The sequence below is a fragment of the Jaculus jaculus genome, chromosome 7 (genome assembly GCF_020740685.1).
Source record: "Jaculus jaculus isolate mJacJac1 chromosome 7, mJacJac1.mat.Y.cur, whole genome shotgun sequence".
Classification (NCBI taxonomy): domain Eukaryota; kingdom Metazoa; phylum Chordata; class Mammalia; order Rodentia; family Dipodidae; genus Jaculus; species Jaculus jaculus.
The window spans coordinates 245,764-261,263 of record NC_059108.1 but is presented as its reverse complement, the minus strand read 5'-3'; the positions used below and the strand labels follow the sequence as shown (position 1 = coordinate 261,263).

General features: G+C 44.6%; 1 protein-coding gene across 1 annotated transcript in view; it reads left to right on the top strand.

Annotated features, from left to right (window-relative positions):
* Ryr1 (ryanodine receptor 1) overlaps positions 1-15,500 on the top strand; it is a 182,468-nt gene that overhangs the window by 99,581 nt on the left and 67,387 nt on the right. The window contains exons 73-86 of the mRNA XM_045154253.1: positions 216-328; positions 501-597; positions 803-909; positions 2,086-2,137; positions 2,268-2,336; positions 5,238-5,337; positions 5,597-5,676; positions 5,775-5,851; positions 8,075-8,148; positions 8,752-8,769; positions 9,843-9,923; positions 13,671-13,759; positions 13,838-13,966; positions 14,055-14,159. Coding sequence (XP_045010188.1) covers positions 216-328; positions 501-597; positions 803-909; positions 2,086-2,137; positions 2,268-2,336; positions 5,238-5,337; positions 5,597-5,676; positions 5,775-5,851; positions 8,075-8,148; positions 8,752-8,769; positions 9,843-9,923; positions 13,671-13,759; positions 13,838-13,966; positions 14,055-14,159 — 1,191 coding nt within the window. The remainder of the gene's footprint in view (positions 1-215; positions 329-500; positions 598-802; positions 910-2,085; positions 2,138-2,267; positions 2,337-5,237; positions 5,338-5,596; positions 5,677-5,774; positions 5,852-8,074; positions 8,149-8,751; positions 8,770-9,842; positions 9,924-13,670; positions 13,760-13,837; positions 13,967-14,054; positions 14,160-15,500) is intronic.

Below are 15,500 nucleotides of genomic sequence, written 5' to 3'. Positions count from 1 at the left end.
AATGTCTTAAGTCTGGTGGTAGAACCTAGTGTGAAAACTTAAATCTAGAGGCAGAGCTAAAAATATGATTATGTTGGTGGAATCAGTACCTTTCTTGCACCCTGGTTGACCTTGCCTATAGACCTTGGCACATGTGATATGGGCAGTTTTACTTAGGGCTGGGACTCTGATCAGGGTTGTGACTGGGGGACATGGCAGACTACCTCACTCCCCAGACTGAACACCCTTACAAGTCTAAGAAGGCTGTGTGGCATAAGCTGTTGTCCAAGCAACGCCGACGTGCAGTGGTGGCCTGTTTCCGCATGACACCCCTGTACAACCTGCCTACGTAAGTTCCCCAGGGTGGGAGGGGAGCTTGAGAGCCTCTGAAGAAAGCGGGGTTAGGGGGGTCAGGAGGATGGAGTGCCAAGATGATGGAATCTTGGAAATAGTTGGAGGTGGAAAGATATAGGGGAGGTGGAGGAAGAGAGGTCTCAGTGACTGAAACCTTTGCCCTACAGACACCGGGCATGTAACATGTTTCTGGAGAGCTACAAGGCCTCCTGGATCCTGACCGAGGACCACAGCTTTGAGGATCGCATGATAGATGACCTTTCAGTGAGCTGGGGCCTGCCTCGGGATTTGGGAAAAGGCTAGGTGGAGGGAGACGTGCCCTTCATATTGAGGGAGTCAATGTGGACCTCTCAAAATGTGAGCCCTTGGTTTGGACATGGGAAAAGAGAGAAAATTCCAGCATGGCAAGGCTATGAGAGGAGGCTACAGGGAACCTCATAAATTACTCCCTCCCATCCATTCTCCTCAGAAAGCTGGGGAACAGGAGGAAGAAGAGGAAGAAATGGAGGAGAAGAAGCCAGATCCCCTTCACCAGCTGGTCCTGCACTTCAGTCGCACTGCTCTGACTGAAAAGAGGTGACGACTCTTTCTAGCCTCAGAAATGCCCACCAGATCCTAGGAGAGAGACCTAATAGCTGACTTTTTAATGTCACTTTGTGAGGACAAGCACTGTTGTAGGCTGAAGATGTCAAAAGCATCTTGTTGGAGGGGCTCTTATTGCAGCGTGGCTTGACTAGGCTTCTCTAAAAGAAAATGTCTTGCTTAAACAAAATCATTCTACTCAGTGGTAGAATGCTTGCCTAGAATGTGCAAGATCCTGGATTCAACCCCTAGAGCTGTAATAGAACAAATTTGAATTCAGGATGCTTTGAAAAAAAACCAATATATATGAAAATTCTACTAGACATAAGTGGTAGCTCTTTCTAATTTACTTGAACATGTGAGTGTGGGTTAATTATAGTCTTAGGAATAACTAATGAGGCAAGCTGATAATAACAATGGGCAATATTTAAGCAGTGCTTATTATGTATCTGATACCATACTAATCACTTGACATTTATATTGGTGCACTTAATCTTCATACCACTCTCATCAGCTATTTTTTTTTTTTTTTGTGAATGAGGAAGTGCACATGGGGATTTATTTTTGTAGTAATGTGAGATTTAGTGGGTAGACAGTCTGGAGCTTGGCAGTGGTCCTATACATTGACAAGGAGCCAAGCTCTTTCTAATTTCCTGCTCTACCATTCTTAGCTTGTGTGTTATGATCTATATCAGTTACTTACATATTACTGTAACCACAATACCAGAAACAGCTTAAGCAAGGACAGACTTATTTTGGCTCTGAGTTTCAGTTCATCATACAGGAAGGCATAGTAATAAGAAAGTGTAGCAGAGGCATTTCATTTCATCACCAAAAATGAAGCAGAATCAATAGGAAGCAGCCAGGGAGACTACCCTCCCAAAGGCCTTACCTTCTACAGCTAGGACCCATCTCCTCAAATTTCCAGAACCTTCCAAAATAGTGCCACCAGCTGGGGAACCAAGTATCTGTGCCTTAGTAAATAAGGTGTAGAGGGATGAAGGAAGACACCCAATGCCAATCTATGGCTTTCATACACATGCAAACATGCACATAGATATGAATACACACCACACACACATATACGTACACATACATATGCCAAAAAAAAAAAAAAAGAAGAAGATGAGTCTCTATGGGGTCTTACTATCTCTCTGCTTACTTCCTTAGCAAATTGGATGAGGATTACCTATACATGGCCTACGCTGACATCATGGCAAAGGTGAGACCTGGCACTATCCCTGCAAGGCAGACTTCTTTCTCCTAGCTACAGTGTCCCTGAGTAGAAAAGGTGGGGTAGGTGGAGGCATCTCCTTTGATCACCATCACCCTTAACTGATACTCCTCCCCAGAGCTGCCACCTGGAGGAGGGAGCAGAAAATGGCAAACATGAAGAAGAGGAGGTGGAGGTGTCATTTGAGGTAGGTGGATCAAGAAGGTCTTAAAGGAAGAGTTGGGGGATTCTTACTTTAGGCATCTCCTGTTCATTTAGCATGTGATCACAGAAAGGTGCTTGGGCATATGGTGGTCATCAAATCAGTTCAAGGAGAGTCAGACGCAGCAACCAAACAGTAATAGTACAGTATACTTACCATGACATTGGGGAGGCACAGGCAGAGGGCCTGGGCCAGGGTGGAGGCATCTCAGATGTTGTAGCAGCCCAAGTAAGGTGTAAAGGCCAGTTTCAGGGGAGGGCATCAGGGAGAACTTTGTTTTTAAATATTTTTGTTTATTTATTTGCAAGCGGGGAGAGAGAGAGAGAGAGAGAGAGAGAGAGAGAGAGAGAGAATGGGCATGCCAGGCCTCTAGCCACTGCGAGCAAACTCCAGATGCATGTACTTCTTTTGTGCATCTGCTTTACGTGGATATTGGGGAATCAAACTCAGGTTGTTAGGTTTTGTAGGCAAATGCCTTAACCACTGACCCTCTAGCCTGAGAACTTAAAAAAACAAAACTTTTTTATTGACTTTCATAGTTATAGACAATAAACCACGGTAATTCCCGCCCTTTCCCCTTTTCCCTTTCACAAATCCACCCCATCATATCCTCTCCCCCTGTCAATTAGTCTCTTTTATTTTGATGTCATCATATTTTCCTATTATAAGGGTCTTGTGTAGGTAGTGCCAGGCACTGTGAGGTCATGGAAATCCAGGCCATTTTGGGTCTGGAAGATTGCATTGTAAGCAGTTCTACCCTTCCTTTGGCTCTTACATTCTTTCTGACACTTCTTCCACAGTGGACTCTGAAGTGTAACAGAAGTGTCTCAGTGCTGAATAATCCCCTGCCACTTCTTCTCAGCACTATGGTGTCTTTTGAGTCTTCCCAGTGGTCACTGAAATCTGAAAACAGAAGCTTCTCTAATCAAAAGGGAGAGTAGCATTTATATATGGATAGTTTTGTGTGCATAATATATTTAGCCAGATAACAGCAGGTATTACCCCTCTAGGGCTCATGACCTCCTTTGTCATAGGCTTTTGACTCAGTTTTTGGTACCAGGCATGTATTCTTGCCCATGGAGTGGGCCTCCAGTCCAATTAAAGAGCAGCTGGTTTCCCCAATAATGGACATGCCACTATTGCACCAGTTGACACATTTGGCCTGGCTGGCAAAAGGGAGAACTTATTATAAGAGTAAGTATCTAAGCAGGATAAAAGTATGCCAGGAGACAGCCATGGTGGCACAGGCTTGTAATCCCAGCACTTGGGTAGGCTGAGGCAGGAAAATTACAAGTTCCAAGCCAGGCATGATGGTGCACACCTTTAATTCTAGCACTGAGGAGGCAGAAGTAGGAGTATCACCATGAGTTCAAGGCTACATAGTGAATTCCAGGTCAGCCAGAGCTAAAGTGAGACCCTACGTTCAAAAACAAAAACAAAAACAAAAAAAGTCCAGGCCAGTCTGGGCTATATAATGACACGAAATTTAAAAGCCAAATTTGTAAACCAGGCATATGGCTCATGCTTGTAATTCTAGTACTTGGAAGACTGATTCAGGAGGTTTGTTGTAAGTTCAAGTACTGCCTGGGCTTGGTGGTAAGCTCTGGGACAGTTTGGGCAACAGTGTGAGAGTAAAAGCAAACCAGTAAGATACCAAATACCAGTAATATATGTACATTTTTATTCAGCTATCCAATCACAAGATCTATCAATGAGTCCAGTAGTTACTGTTATTGAGAAGTTGTGATGAACGTAAGTGATATTTCAAGATATCTGTGACATGGAAAAGTCTGGTTCTTCTTGGCGACAAAAGTCACACTACTATTTTTTTTTAATTTTTATTTTTTTGAGAGAAAAAAAGAGAGAAAGAGGCAGACAGAGAATGAATATGGACATGCCAGGGCCTCTTGCTACTGCAAACAAACTCCTGATGCATGTATCACTTTGTGTATCTGGCTTTACATGGGTACTGGGTAATCAAACGTGGGCTGTCAGGCTTTACAACCAAGCACCTTTAACTGCTAAGCCATTTCTCCAGCTCGGCACTGCTATGTTTTATTTTTGTTGTTTTTTTTTTTTTTTTTTTTTAGAGAGAGAGAGAGAATTTGTGTGCCAGGGTCTCAGCCACTGTAATGGAACTCCAGATGCTTGCCCCACCTAGTGGGCATGTTTGACCTTGCACTTGCCTCACCTTTGTGTGCCTGGCTAATGTGGGATCTGGAGAGTAGAACATGGGTCCTTTGGTTTCACAGGCAAGCACCTTAACTGCTAAGCCATCTCTCCAGCCCTCAACACTGCTGTGTTTAACCACAGCCTCATCCACAATAGAAAGAAACACTATTATTTCCCTTAGAAAATGGTAGATACCAAAAAGAAAAAAAAAATAGAACAAACTTGAAGCTGGGTGTGGTGGTGCATGCCTTTAATCCCAGTACTTGGGAGGCAGAAGTAGGAGGATCACTAGAAGTTCACAGCTACCCTGAGACTACATAGTGAATTCCAGGTCAGGCTGGGTTAGAGTGACACCTCACCTTGAAAAACCAAGAGAGAGAATGAGGGGGGGAGATGAGTGAGAATGGTGGACATGAACATGTAGCTTTTTCCACATGCAAGTTCACAGACACCTGGACTGTAGGCAGTGACCCTCTGGAAGTCAATGGACACAGATTAAGGATGCTGTATGTACAGCCCTGATATACTTAGACCGGTTCCCATGCCTAGCCCTATACTACAGTAGGTGTAAGAGACAGAAGACATAAGCCCCATGGAGATAGAGGGAGCTCACAATTGAAGAGATGAATGGTGGATATGACTGGAGGACAGGAAGGATGAGGCCTTGAGGGGACAGACTAGGCTTCTGAGCTGAAAATCTGCTCCCTGCTCCAGGAGAAAGAGATGGAGAAGCAGAGGCTGCTATACCAACAGTCACGGCTACACACCCGGGGGGCTGCAGAGATGGTGCTGCAGATGATCAGTGCCTGCAAAGGTGTGTGCATTCTACTCTTCCAAGTATACATACCCTATTCTCACCCTCACCCTGTGGGTCCAGCAGGCACACTGCCACCTCTGCGTGGCTCCAACCTGCACTGATAACCCAGTATTTGCAAGTTATCATTGCACACTTTCCGATTATAGTCTGTGCACATGTTCATCCATCTCCAGCCCCTTCCTTCATGTCCCTGTTTTTGGTGAGTGGTGCCCCAGATTGGACAGATTATCTTTTGTCCTGCCTCTACTCCCTTCAGGAGAAACAGGTGCCATGGTATCCTCCACCCTGAAGCTGGGTATTTCCATCCTCAATGGAGGCAATACTGAGGTGCAACAGGTAACAGACATTGCGGGGTCTTGGGAGGAGGGCAAACTAAGCAGGGAAAGTTTTTGAAGCAACTCTCTGTTCCCTCTTCCTTACTGCTCCGTCTGCAGAAAATGCTTGATTATCTGAAGGACAAGAAGGAAGTGGGATTTTTCCAGAGTATCCAGGCACTGATGCAAACATGCAGGTAGGGTCCAGTGAAAATTTTCTATTTCAACCTTCTTACTATGGCTGTACTCCTTCCCAGGCCATTTCTCATTTACCTCTTCTCTCCTGGTTCAAGAAAAGGATTCCACTTCTGAAAGATCACACTGAGGAGTTTATCAGAAGAATTAATATAGTGAGATCCTGTTTAAAAAAAAGAAAGAGGGCTGGGGAGATGGCTTAGCAGTTAAGCGCTTACCTGTGAAGCCTAAGGACCCCGGTTCGAGGCTCGGTTCCTCAGGTCCCACGTTAGCCAGATGCACAAGGGGGCGCACGCGTCTGGAGTTCATTTGCAGAGGCTGGAAGCCCTGGCGTGCCCATTCTCTCTCTCTCCCTCTATCTGTCTTTCTCTCTGTGTCTGTCACTGTCAAATAAATAAATTAATTAATTAAAAAAATTATTAAAAAAAAAAGAAAGAAAGAAAGAAAAAAGGCCTGGTTTACCAGGTTGCTGGTCTGTAATACCAGCATTTAGGAGGTGGAAGCAGGACTATCAGAAGTTCAAGGTCATCCTCAGTCACATAATATTTTGACACCAGCCTGAGCTACATAAAATTCTGTCTCAAAAAGAAAAAAGTAGTGGTAGTAGTAGTAGTAGTAGTAGTAGTAGTAGTAGTATAGATTCAGAGAAGGGGAATCCATAATGTTATTTGCAAATCAAGGAGAAGCAGGACATTTGGGCCCTATTAATGTGGGCCCACCCCCTCTTTTCTCCCTTCTCTCTCTCTCTCTCTCACACACACACACACACACACACACACCTTTCTTTCTCTACCCATTAAAATAAAGTCTTAGTGACAGCCCCTAGCCCAGACCAATCAGCTGTCTCTCTAGCTTACCTGAGCAGGAAGGTAGGGCCCACCACCATTAGGTTATAAATACATTTATAAGGGGATGACAAGCTCTTTGGGCCGCCAGACCATTCATGAGCCACCAAATTCTGGTGAGTTTCCCCTTGTCTTGGCCCAGCTGTTCTGAGATGAGGAGAGAACCCCTGACTCCTACTTCTCATATGGGCTCTTTACCCCTCCAGCCCTCCATGTGGCAGGAGCTCTTTGTAGTTTCTTTCCTTTCCTTACATTTCTTCCAAACCCACCATGTGGGATGTCAGACCATGTGGGTGTGTTCATTTTCTTTCTCTTGGTTTTGTACTTCCCTCAATATATACAATAATATAATATTTATCAAAAATAAAGTTTTAGATCACCCTTAGATCAAATATATATAGTAGAAATTGCTGATTGCCTGCCTTTCTTTCCTTCTTACTGTCAATTGACCTTTTCTTTTGTTTCTTTTCTATTATTAGTATTATTTTGGTTTTTCGAGCTAGGGTCTCATTCTAGCCCAGGCTGACCTGGAATTCACTATGGAGTCCCAAGGTGGCCTTGAACTCATGGCGATCCTCCTACCTCTGCCTCCAGAGTGCTGGGATTAAAGGCGTGTGCCACCACACCCAGCTTTTTTATTATTTTGTTGCATGTGTACATATATATTATGATGGCAAATGCATGTAGTATGTGTGTGTGTGCATTCTATGGTGTACATGTAGAGGTCAGAGGAAAGCTTCAGGGTGTTGGTCCTCTCCATCCACCTTGTTTGAGACAGGGTCTCTTGTCTAGCTAGCTCCCATTGTTGTGGGCATATTAGGGTTACAGACGTGGGTGCCAGTTTTGCATCCAGCTTTACACAGATTTTGGGGACCCAAACTCCAGTCAGCAGGCTTTCAGAGAAAGCAGCTTTAACTACTGAGCCATATCTCCAGCTTCCAACTGACTTTCTCTACCCCTCTGCAGCTTTTGCTAATTAATGTTTTCTTTTTAATTTTTGCTTTTTTCAAGGCAAGGACTTACTCTGTAGCCCCATGCTGCCCTCAAACTCACAATGATAATCCTACTTTAACCACCCCGAGTGCTAAGATTAAAGGTGTGCACCATCACACCTGATTATTTGATGCTTTATGTTTCCTCATAATTTCAGCTTGTGTATGGCTCATATAGAAACTGCCTCACTTCACAAAGCCAGGGCAGGGGACGCTCAGGCATGGGATTGGGATGGAATGGGGTGCATAGCTACTACCAACTGTTTTTGTTTCTTCTTGATTTCTACTTGCTCTCAGTCTTCCATGGATCTCCAGCCACCACTGGGGTGGCTAGGCCCTGGAAGAGATAGGCAAAGTCCTTGTCACATCTCTCCCTTTCTTTCCTCAGTGTCCTGGACCTCAATGCCTTTGAGAGGCAAAACAAGGCGGAGGGGCTGGGCATGGTGAATGAAGATGGCACTGGTGAGACCCTCTCCTGGGCATCCCTCTTCCTGGACAGCTACTTCCTCAGGATTCCCCTCTTCCTCCACTTCCACTGCCCTGCCCATAGCCCCCTTTCTCCAAGGCATCCCCTTCGCAAGAGTCCCTTGGGTTCCTTTGGTGCTGTGGTCCCTAGTCCTCAGTGCCCTACCCTATTCCTCCAGGGTCTCCCTCCTCATGGGCTTCACCCTTGGGTGTGATTCTGTCCTTTGTTCCCTCACCCATCACCACATAGACCCACCCTCCAAGTGGCCCAAGTTTCATACCTTGGTTGCTGTTCTTTTATTAATGACCCTAATCCGGGTTAATCAAGTCTCCTCTTTGCTGTGTTTTGACGTGTCTAACTCTCCCACTGTGACCTTCATCTCCTGGCTATTCTCTGTCCCCTTTCTCTCTGCTGTACCCTCATCTTTCTTCTTCGCTAAACCCTCTTTTCTCCATTTCCTTATGGCTTTTTCTATATGGTTGTTTCACTCTGTGTATGCATATTCTTGTCTCTATGTTACTGTGTATTTTGCTGTTGGTCTCTGTCTCTTTTTCCTTCTTTTTTCCTGCTTCTTCCTTCCATCCTGTTGGCTGCCCCAGTCATCAATCGCCAGAACGGTAATTCCCCTGCCCATCCTAGTTGCTGTGCTGCGGCCATCCCTCCCCCTTCTAGCCTCCAATGCCCCCTCCACCTGGAGCTGAGGATCTGGGTCAGTCAGTGAATGGGAACCCTTCAGTGGGGCAAGTGCAGTGGAAAAGATTGAAATCCAGAGTCCAGGGCCAAATTTGAGTTCCAGTTTAGCCACATGCAACACTTGAGACTATGAACAAATTTCTTAGGCTTCCCTAAGACTATTTTCTTCTGTGTAAAATAGAAGAGAAGATAGCAAAAGTCCCTTTTCAGCTGGTTATTCTCTGACTTCCAGACCCAGATTCACAGTCCCAGTTGGGTGAACCCCATCCCCCAACACACATACATGCACACCTTCTTTGCGCTTTGCCTCTCAACTCCATATTGGTCAGTCTGTGGTTTTCCTACCCACCAATCAGAGTGGTTGCCTACAGCATCCACTCTAATTGGTACTGTGTGTGCCTCTGCGCCTGCTCTGATTGGCCCATTCATGATCTAGCCTTTTTCCTTACAACCCACCACAATCAGCTTCTTTAAGACATCAATTCTGATTAGACCATTTTGACAGCCCCTCTGCTTTTCTTGAACTGGCTGTTTTTGAGACACCTGGGCCAATTGGCTAGCTTTCCATTCCTGTCTCCTCCCATTCCAGTGCTCCCCTGCTCAGTGCCTTTGCATGAAAGTGACCCCAGTCCCATAATTCATTAACCCTTGAAGCCTGGAGGGGGGCTCAGGGTAAAACCAGTTGTCTGAATGTCTGCTAGATCAGCAGACACTCAACTCTAGATGTCACACAGTGGTGACATCAGAGGAACACTGATGTAGAAAGACACTTGAGGCCCCAGCTTTCATGACTCAGAGCTCCTCAGGCTTCCTTGTTCTCAACTGCTGGTGTCATGGATGCCTATGGCCCTCATAGTGTCTTTGAAGTGGTGGCTGCTCTTCCCAGCATCCCATACTTTGTACATGTGTGTGTAGTGTGCATGGGTTGTGTGCATGTGGGTGCCCTGTCCTGACACAACTGATCCCTCTTGGGCCCTGCCCTTTCCCTTCCACCCAGGGGAGAAGGTCATGGCAGATGATGAATTCACACAAGACCTGTTCCGCTTCCTGCAACTGCTTTGTGAGGGGCACAATAATGGTGAGAAAGATGGTAGCACAGTAGAGAGGTCTAGGGGCTTCTGGGAGTTGACTGTGGCTTCCCAGCCATCCAGAGCTTGTTCATTCTGTCTCCCTGCTTTCCAAAATATCTCTGAAGAAGTCTGATGTGGTGGTCCCATATCTGAAATCTCAGCACTAGAAAGGTGAAAGTAGAAAGACTAAGTCAGCCTGGGCTACGTGGGACACTGTCTCAAAAAGCAAAAGCAAAACAAAAAGCCAAAAATTCTGTATTTAACCACTTAGCTTCACTTTCATCTTTGCTGGCCAATCTGATTCCCCAAAGGTAATTTCCCAGTCCAACTTGGCCATAAATCAGTTTGTCCAAATTGGCATTTATCATACCCCATTTTCCCAAAGGCATGTGTCAATGTGGATTTCTGTCCTTTGATAATGTAGAGGAATAAATTATCTGGTGTTTAAAATTAATCTATTGGATATGGAATCTTTCTCAACATAAATAAGAATTTTCACAAGTTCTGTTCTCGTTGTACCAGTTTAACAAAATCGAGGGTGACACAGCTTATGAATTAAACACAGTATTGATGAGAAAATATAACTTCGTGTGGCACCTGTTACATTAGAGAAACAGTCAAGTTGGGCATGGTGGCTCATGCCTATAATCCCAGCACTCAGAAAGCTGAGGTAGGAGGATTGAATTCAAGGCCAGCCTGGGCTATGTATTGATACTGTCTCCAAAAATAAAGAACTGAGCTGGAGAGATGGCTTAATGGTTAAGGCTCTTGTCTGCAAAGCCAGAGGATCCAGGTTCAATTCCCCAGTACCCATGTAAAGCCAGATGCACAAGGTGGCACATGCATCTGGAGTTTGTGTACAGTGGCTAGAGGCCCTGGAGCTCCCATTCTCTCCCTCCCCACTTCTTCTTTCTCTCAAATAAATAAATAAAATATTTTTTAAAAACTAAGAACAGTCTAAATCTTGTACAACAAAGAGTATCCCCAGTACCATTTCCTATAATAAATATGTAGGCTGGGACATAGTGGCACACACCTTTAATCCCAGCACTTGGGAAGCAAAACTAGGAGGATCACTGTGAATTTGGGGCCACCCAGAGACTACAGAGTGAATTCCAGGTCAGCCTGGTCTAGAGTGAAACTCTACCTTGAAACCCTCCCCCCGAAAAAAAATGCAGTCATAAGGTTGTGGTTACAATGCTTATCAGGTGGTTAGGGAACCATAGCTACCCCAAAATTTAAGCTCTTGACAAGAATTGAAATGATTAGAAATATGATTCCCATAACCATTATCCCACTTGGATAGTAGTGCTTTTTTAATTTATTTTATTTTATTTTTTTAGTAGTGCTTTTTAAGGTTTGGATTTATTTATTTATTTGAGAGTGACAGACACAGAGAGAAAGACAGAGGGAGAGAGAGAGAATGGGCGCGCCAGGGCCTCCAGCCTCTGCAAACGAACTCCAGACACGTGCGGCCCCTTGTGCATCTGGCTAACATGGCACCTGGGGAACCAAGCCTCGAACCGGGGTTCTTAGGCTTCACAGGCAAGCGCTTAACCGCTAAGCCATCTCTCCAGCCCAAGGTTTGGATTTTTAAATATCTTTAATGTTCACTTTTTTTTTTTTTTTTTTTTTGAGACAGGGTCTTTTGTAATCCAGGCTGACCTCAAACTAATTATGTAGCCAAAGCTGCCCTTCAACTCCTGATTCTCTTCCTACACCTCCCAGGTGTCTTCATTCTTCAACAATTGATAAAGCATTAGCACATGTAGTAGTGTGCTTCTCTAATCCCAGTACACATGAGACTGAAGCAGGCAGATCTCGAGTTCAAGGTCAATTTAGGCTTTAAAGTGAGGCTGTATCTACAAAACAAGCAAACATCCTCACAATAGCTCCATAGGTAGAGTTGATTGTGACCCCTATTTATAGGTGGAGGAATTGAGGCACAGTCTTTGTCACACTGAGAAGTTCTATAACTTAGCTCTCAACTACTTTGAGATCTCAGCTCTAAGAGGCTTATACCTCCAGAGAGCTTTCGTTGGCCACTCAGACAAACTCACTCAACTCTGGACTCCTTCAGGCCCTTGGGCTTTTTCCTTTTCAACTCCAATTCTTTTGCCCAGTATTCTCCCCTCTGCTGCCTATGAGCAATATTTATCATCATTATTTTAGATAAGCCTTCTGAATCACCAACCAAACTAGAAAGAATAGTCTAATGATTCTCAAGTACTACAACATCAGCTTTCATTTTTGCTGGGAGGGTTGTACAGGATCATTCTATAGCCTAGAATGTCCTCAAAAATCACTGGGTAGCCAAGGATGAGCTTGAGCTTCTGATTGTCCTGCTTTGACCTCCCGAGTCCTAGTATTACAAGTGTGCTCAAAATTTTTTTTCAAGGTAGGGTCTTGCTGTAGCCCAGAGTGACCTGGAATTCACTATGAAGTCTCAGGGTGGCCTTGAACTCATAGTGATCCTCTATCTCCTGAGTGCTGGGATTAAAGGCATGTGCCACCATGCCCAGCTTGCTTAAAAAAATTTTTTTTTTATCTGACAGAGAGAGAATGGGTACACCAGGGTCTTTTGGTCTCTTGACACTGCAAACAAGCTCCAGGTATATGTGCTACACTGTGCATCTGGCTTTATGTGGGTACTGGGGAATTGAACCAAGCCAGTAGGCCTTGCATGCAAGTGCCTTAAACCTCTCCAGCTCCACTTTCTTTGCTTCTTACTCTAACTCACACTGGCCTCAAATTGAGATTACAGGCATGCACCACCATACCTAGCTCCTATCATTTGGCTTAAACAGGTGTTGATTTTCTACCATAGAAAATATTTATCATTGAATGAGAACCAACCCATTGAGGCTTGAGACTTCACAAAGTTATATGCACAAAGTGGCACATGCTTCTGGTGTTTAATCCTAGTGCAGTTTCTCATTCTAATTGCATACTTCCCTGCCTGGGGCACTTTTAACTACATTGAAGCCCTAGTATTACACCCCCCCCCCCGAGATTCTAATTTAGGTAATCTGAAAGGGGATCTTGAGCATTAGGAGTATGATTCCCCAGTACCTGTGTAGACCCAGATGTACAAAGTGGAGCATGTATCTAGAGTTAAATTGCAGAGTCTAGAGGCCCTGGCATGAACCCCCCTCCTGTTGTTGTTGTTTTTTTCTCTCCTTGCAAAGAAATAAAGTTAATTTTTTTTTAAGTGAATGATGTGCTGGAGAGATGGCTTAGCGGTTAGGGCATTTGCCTGAGAAGCCAAATGACTCAGGTTTGATTCCCCAGGACCCACACAAGCCAAATACACAAAGGGGTGCCTATGCCTGGAGTTCATTTGCAGTGGCTAGAGGTCCTGGTATGCTGATTCATTCTCTCTCTCTCTCTCTCTCTGCCTCTTTCTCTCAAATAAAAATAAAATATTTTTCTTTGTTTATCTTTTTCTTTTTTTTCTCTGAGGTAGGGTTTCACTCTATTCCAGGCTGACCTGGAATTCATTATGTAGTCTCAGGGTGTACTTGAACTCATGGTGATGACCCTATCTCTGCCTCCCAAGCACTGGGATTAAAGGCATGCACCACTATGCCTGGCAAAAATAAAATATTTTTTATAAGTGAATAATTATGTATTTTCCAGCATATAATAGACACAAATCCTGCAGAAATGACCCACTGTCCTCTCCTACACATATGTTAAATGCTCAATGAATGAATGGACATTTTTTTAAATGAATGGACTTTTCATCTCCTTAGATTTCCAAAATTACCTAAGGACACAGACAGGGAACACAACTACTATTAACATCATCATCTGCACGGTGGACTACCTCCTGCGGCTGCAGGTGAGAGTGCGACTTGAGCAAGAGGGCTGTGGGACCAAGATTGGCTCTGGTACCCCTCACACTCTGCTGGCCCCACAGGAATCCATCAGTGACTTCTACTGGTACTACTCTGGCAAGGATGTTATTGAGGAACAGGGTAAGAGGAACTTCTCCAAGGCCATGTCAGTGGCTAAACAAGTGTTCAACAGCCTCACTGAGTACATCCAGGTAAGGTCTGCCTACTGGGCAAGGGTGGAGTGGTGCTGCCCTCATCTTCTGTACTCTGCATGGAGCCCAGGCCAACTTCTGTCCCTAGGGTCCCTGCACTGGGAACCAGCAGAGCCTGTTGCACAGCCGCCTCTGGGACGCCGTTGTAGGGTTCTTGCACGTGTTTGCCCACATGATGATGAAGCTGGCTCAGGTTGGAGCCCCTCTGTTCTCCATCCCCCTGCTGCTAAGCATCCCCTAAGAAATGTATTCCCAATCTTGTCCCACTAGTCTGTTCCTCACCCAAGTGTTCCATGCAAGTACAAGACAGGTTTCCTTCCATGGCCAAGACCATCTTCCCTTTGGATTGACCCTCTTTATGATTCTGCCTCCTCATCTTCCCCCACCAGTCAGCTCCTTTCCCACCTACACTTCCATTTGGTTTGATGGGTTGGGTTTTCACTCGGATATGGTTATCTCAGTTTCCCACAGCCTGAGGCTGGGATAGGGGAAAGCTTCTAAATTACAGTTAAGAGGGCTGAAGGAGTGTTGTGTTTTTATTCTGCCTGTGGCAGATGACTTCCATGTTGGGCACCCATGATGTAAGGACCCTGCCAAACCCTAGCATCTCCTTTTCCCCACCACCCTCGCACCTTTGTGAATGCCTCACGAGCACTACATCTGATGCTTCTTAATGGTAACCCTATTCAATCAACGTTGCCATGTGCAGTTGAAAACAGAGTAAAATTATGCACTATATAATGGCAGACACCTGGATAGGTATTAACTACTTCCCAGCCATTGTAAATATATTGGTATAGCACAATAATTGTCCAGCAGATGGCAGTAAAGTATCTCGAATATTATATTGTGACTTTACACCAATAAGTTTCTTAAGGAAGAGACCCTTTAAATTTATTACAAATTGCCACAGAAACTTTATCTGATATCTGACATTAAAAGGAGTTGAACTGAAAACAGTTTCTCAGTGTCAGTAAGTTGCATCTGTGACCTTGGTGTAATCTTAAAATGCTAGTAGAAATAGACTTCCAGTAAGTCCTATTGTGCTAGTTCATTAGCCATGGCCCAGGTGGAGGTTGCAAGGGATAGATAATAGTGAAAAGAGCTGGGAACATAGCTTAGTGGTAGTGCCCTTGCCTAGAATCTACTAATTAGGAATTAGAGGTATGGCTCAGTGGTAGAGCATTTGATGAGAATTTATCTGTGAGTGGCTGAGGGCATGTTTTCAGAGGTAGAGTGCTTTCCTAGACTCCACCAAGGAGAGGGTAGAGGCATCATCAGTGGTAGAGCACTTGTCAAGATTCTGCTAGAGAGGGGCTTGGGGCTTGGTTTAATGGTAGTGCATTGCCTTAGAATCCACCAGTGATGGACTGAAAAAATGTCTCAGGCTATCTTACTAACAGCTGCAGAGATGGAAGAACTTCATTTTTGAGAGTTCCAAAGAAAAGATCCAAGATTTTGTGATTGGTTTCTTAGGGCACATATTAATTATTAAACTAATGATATTAGCGGGTAGAAATTTTTGACCCAGGAG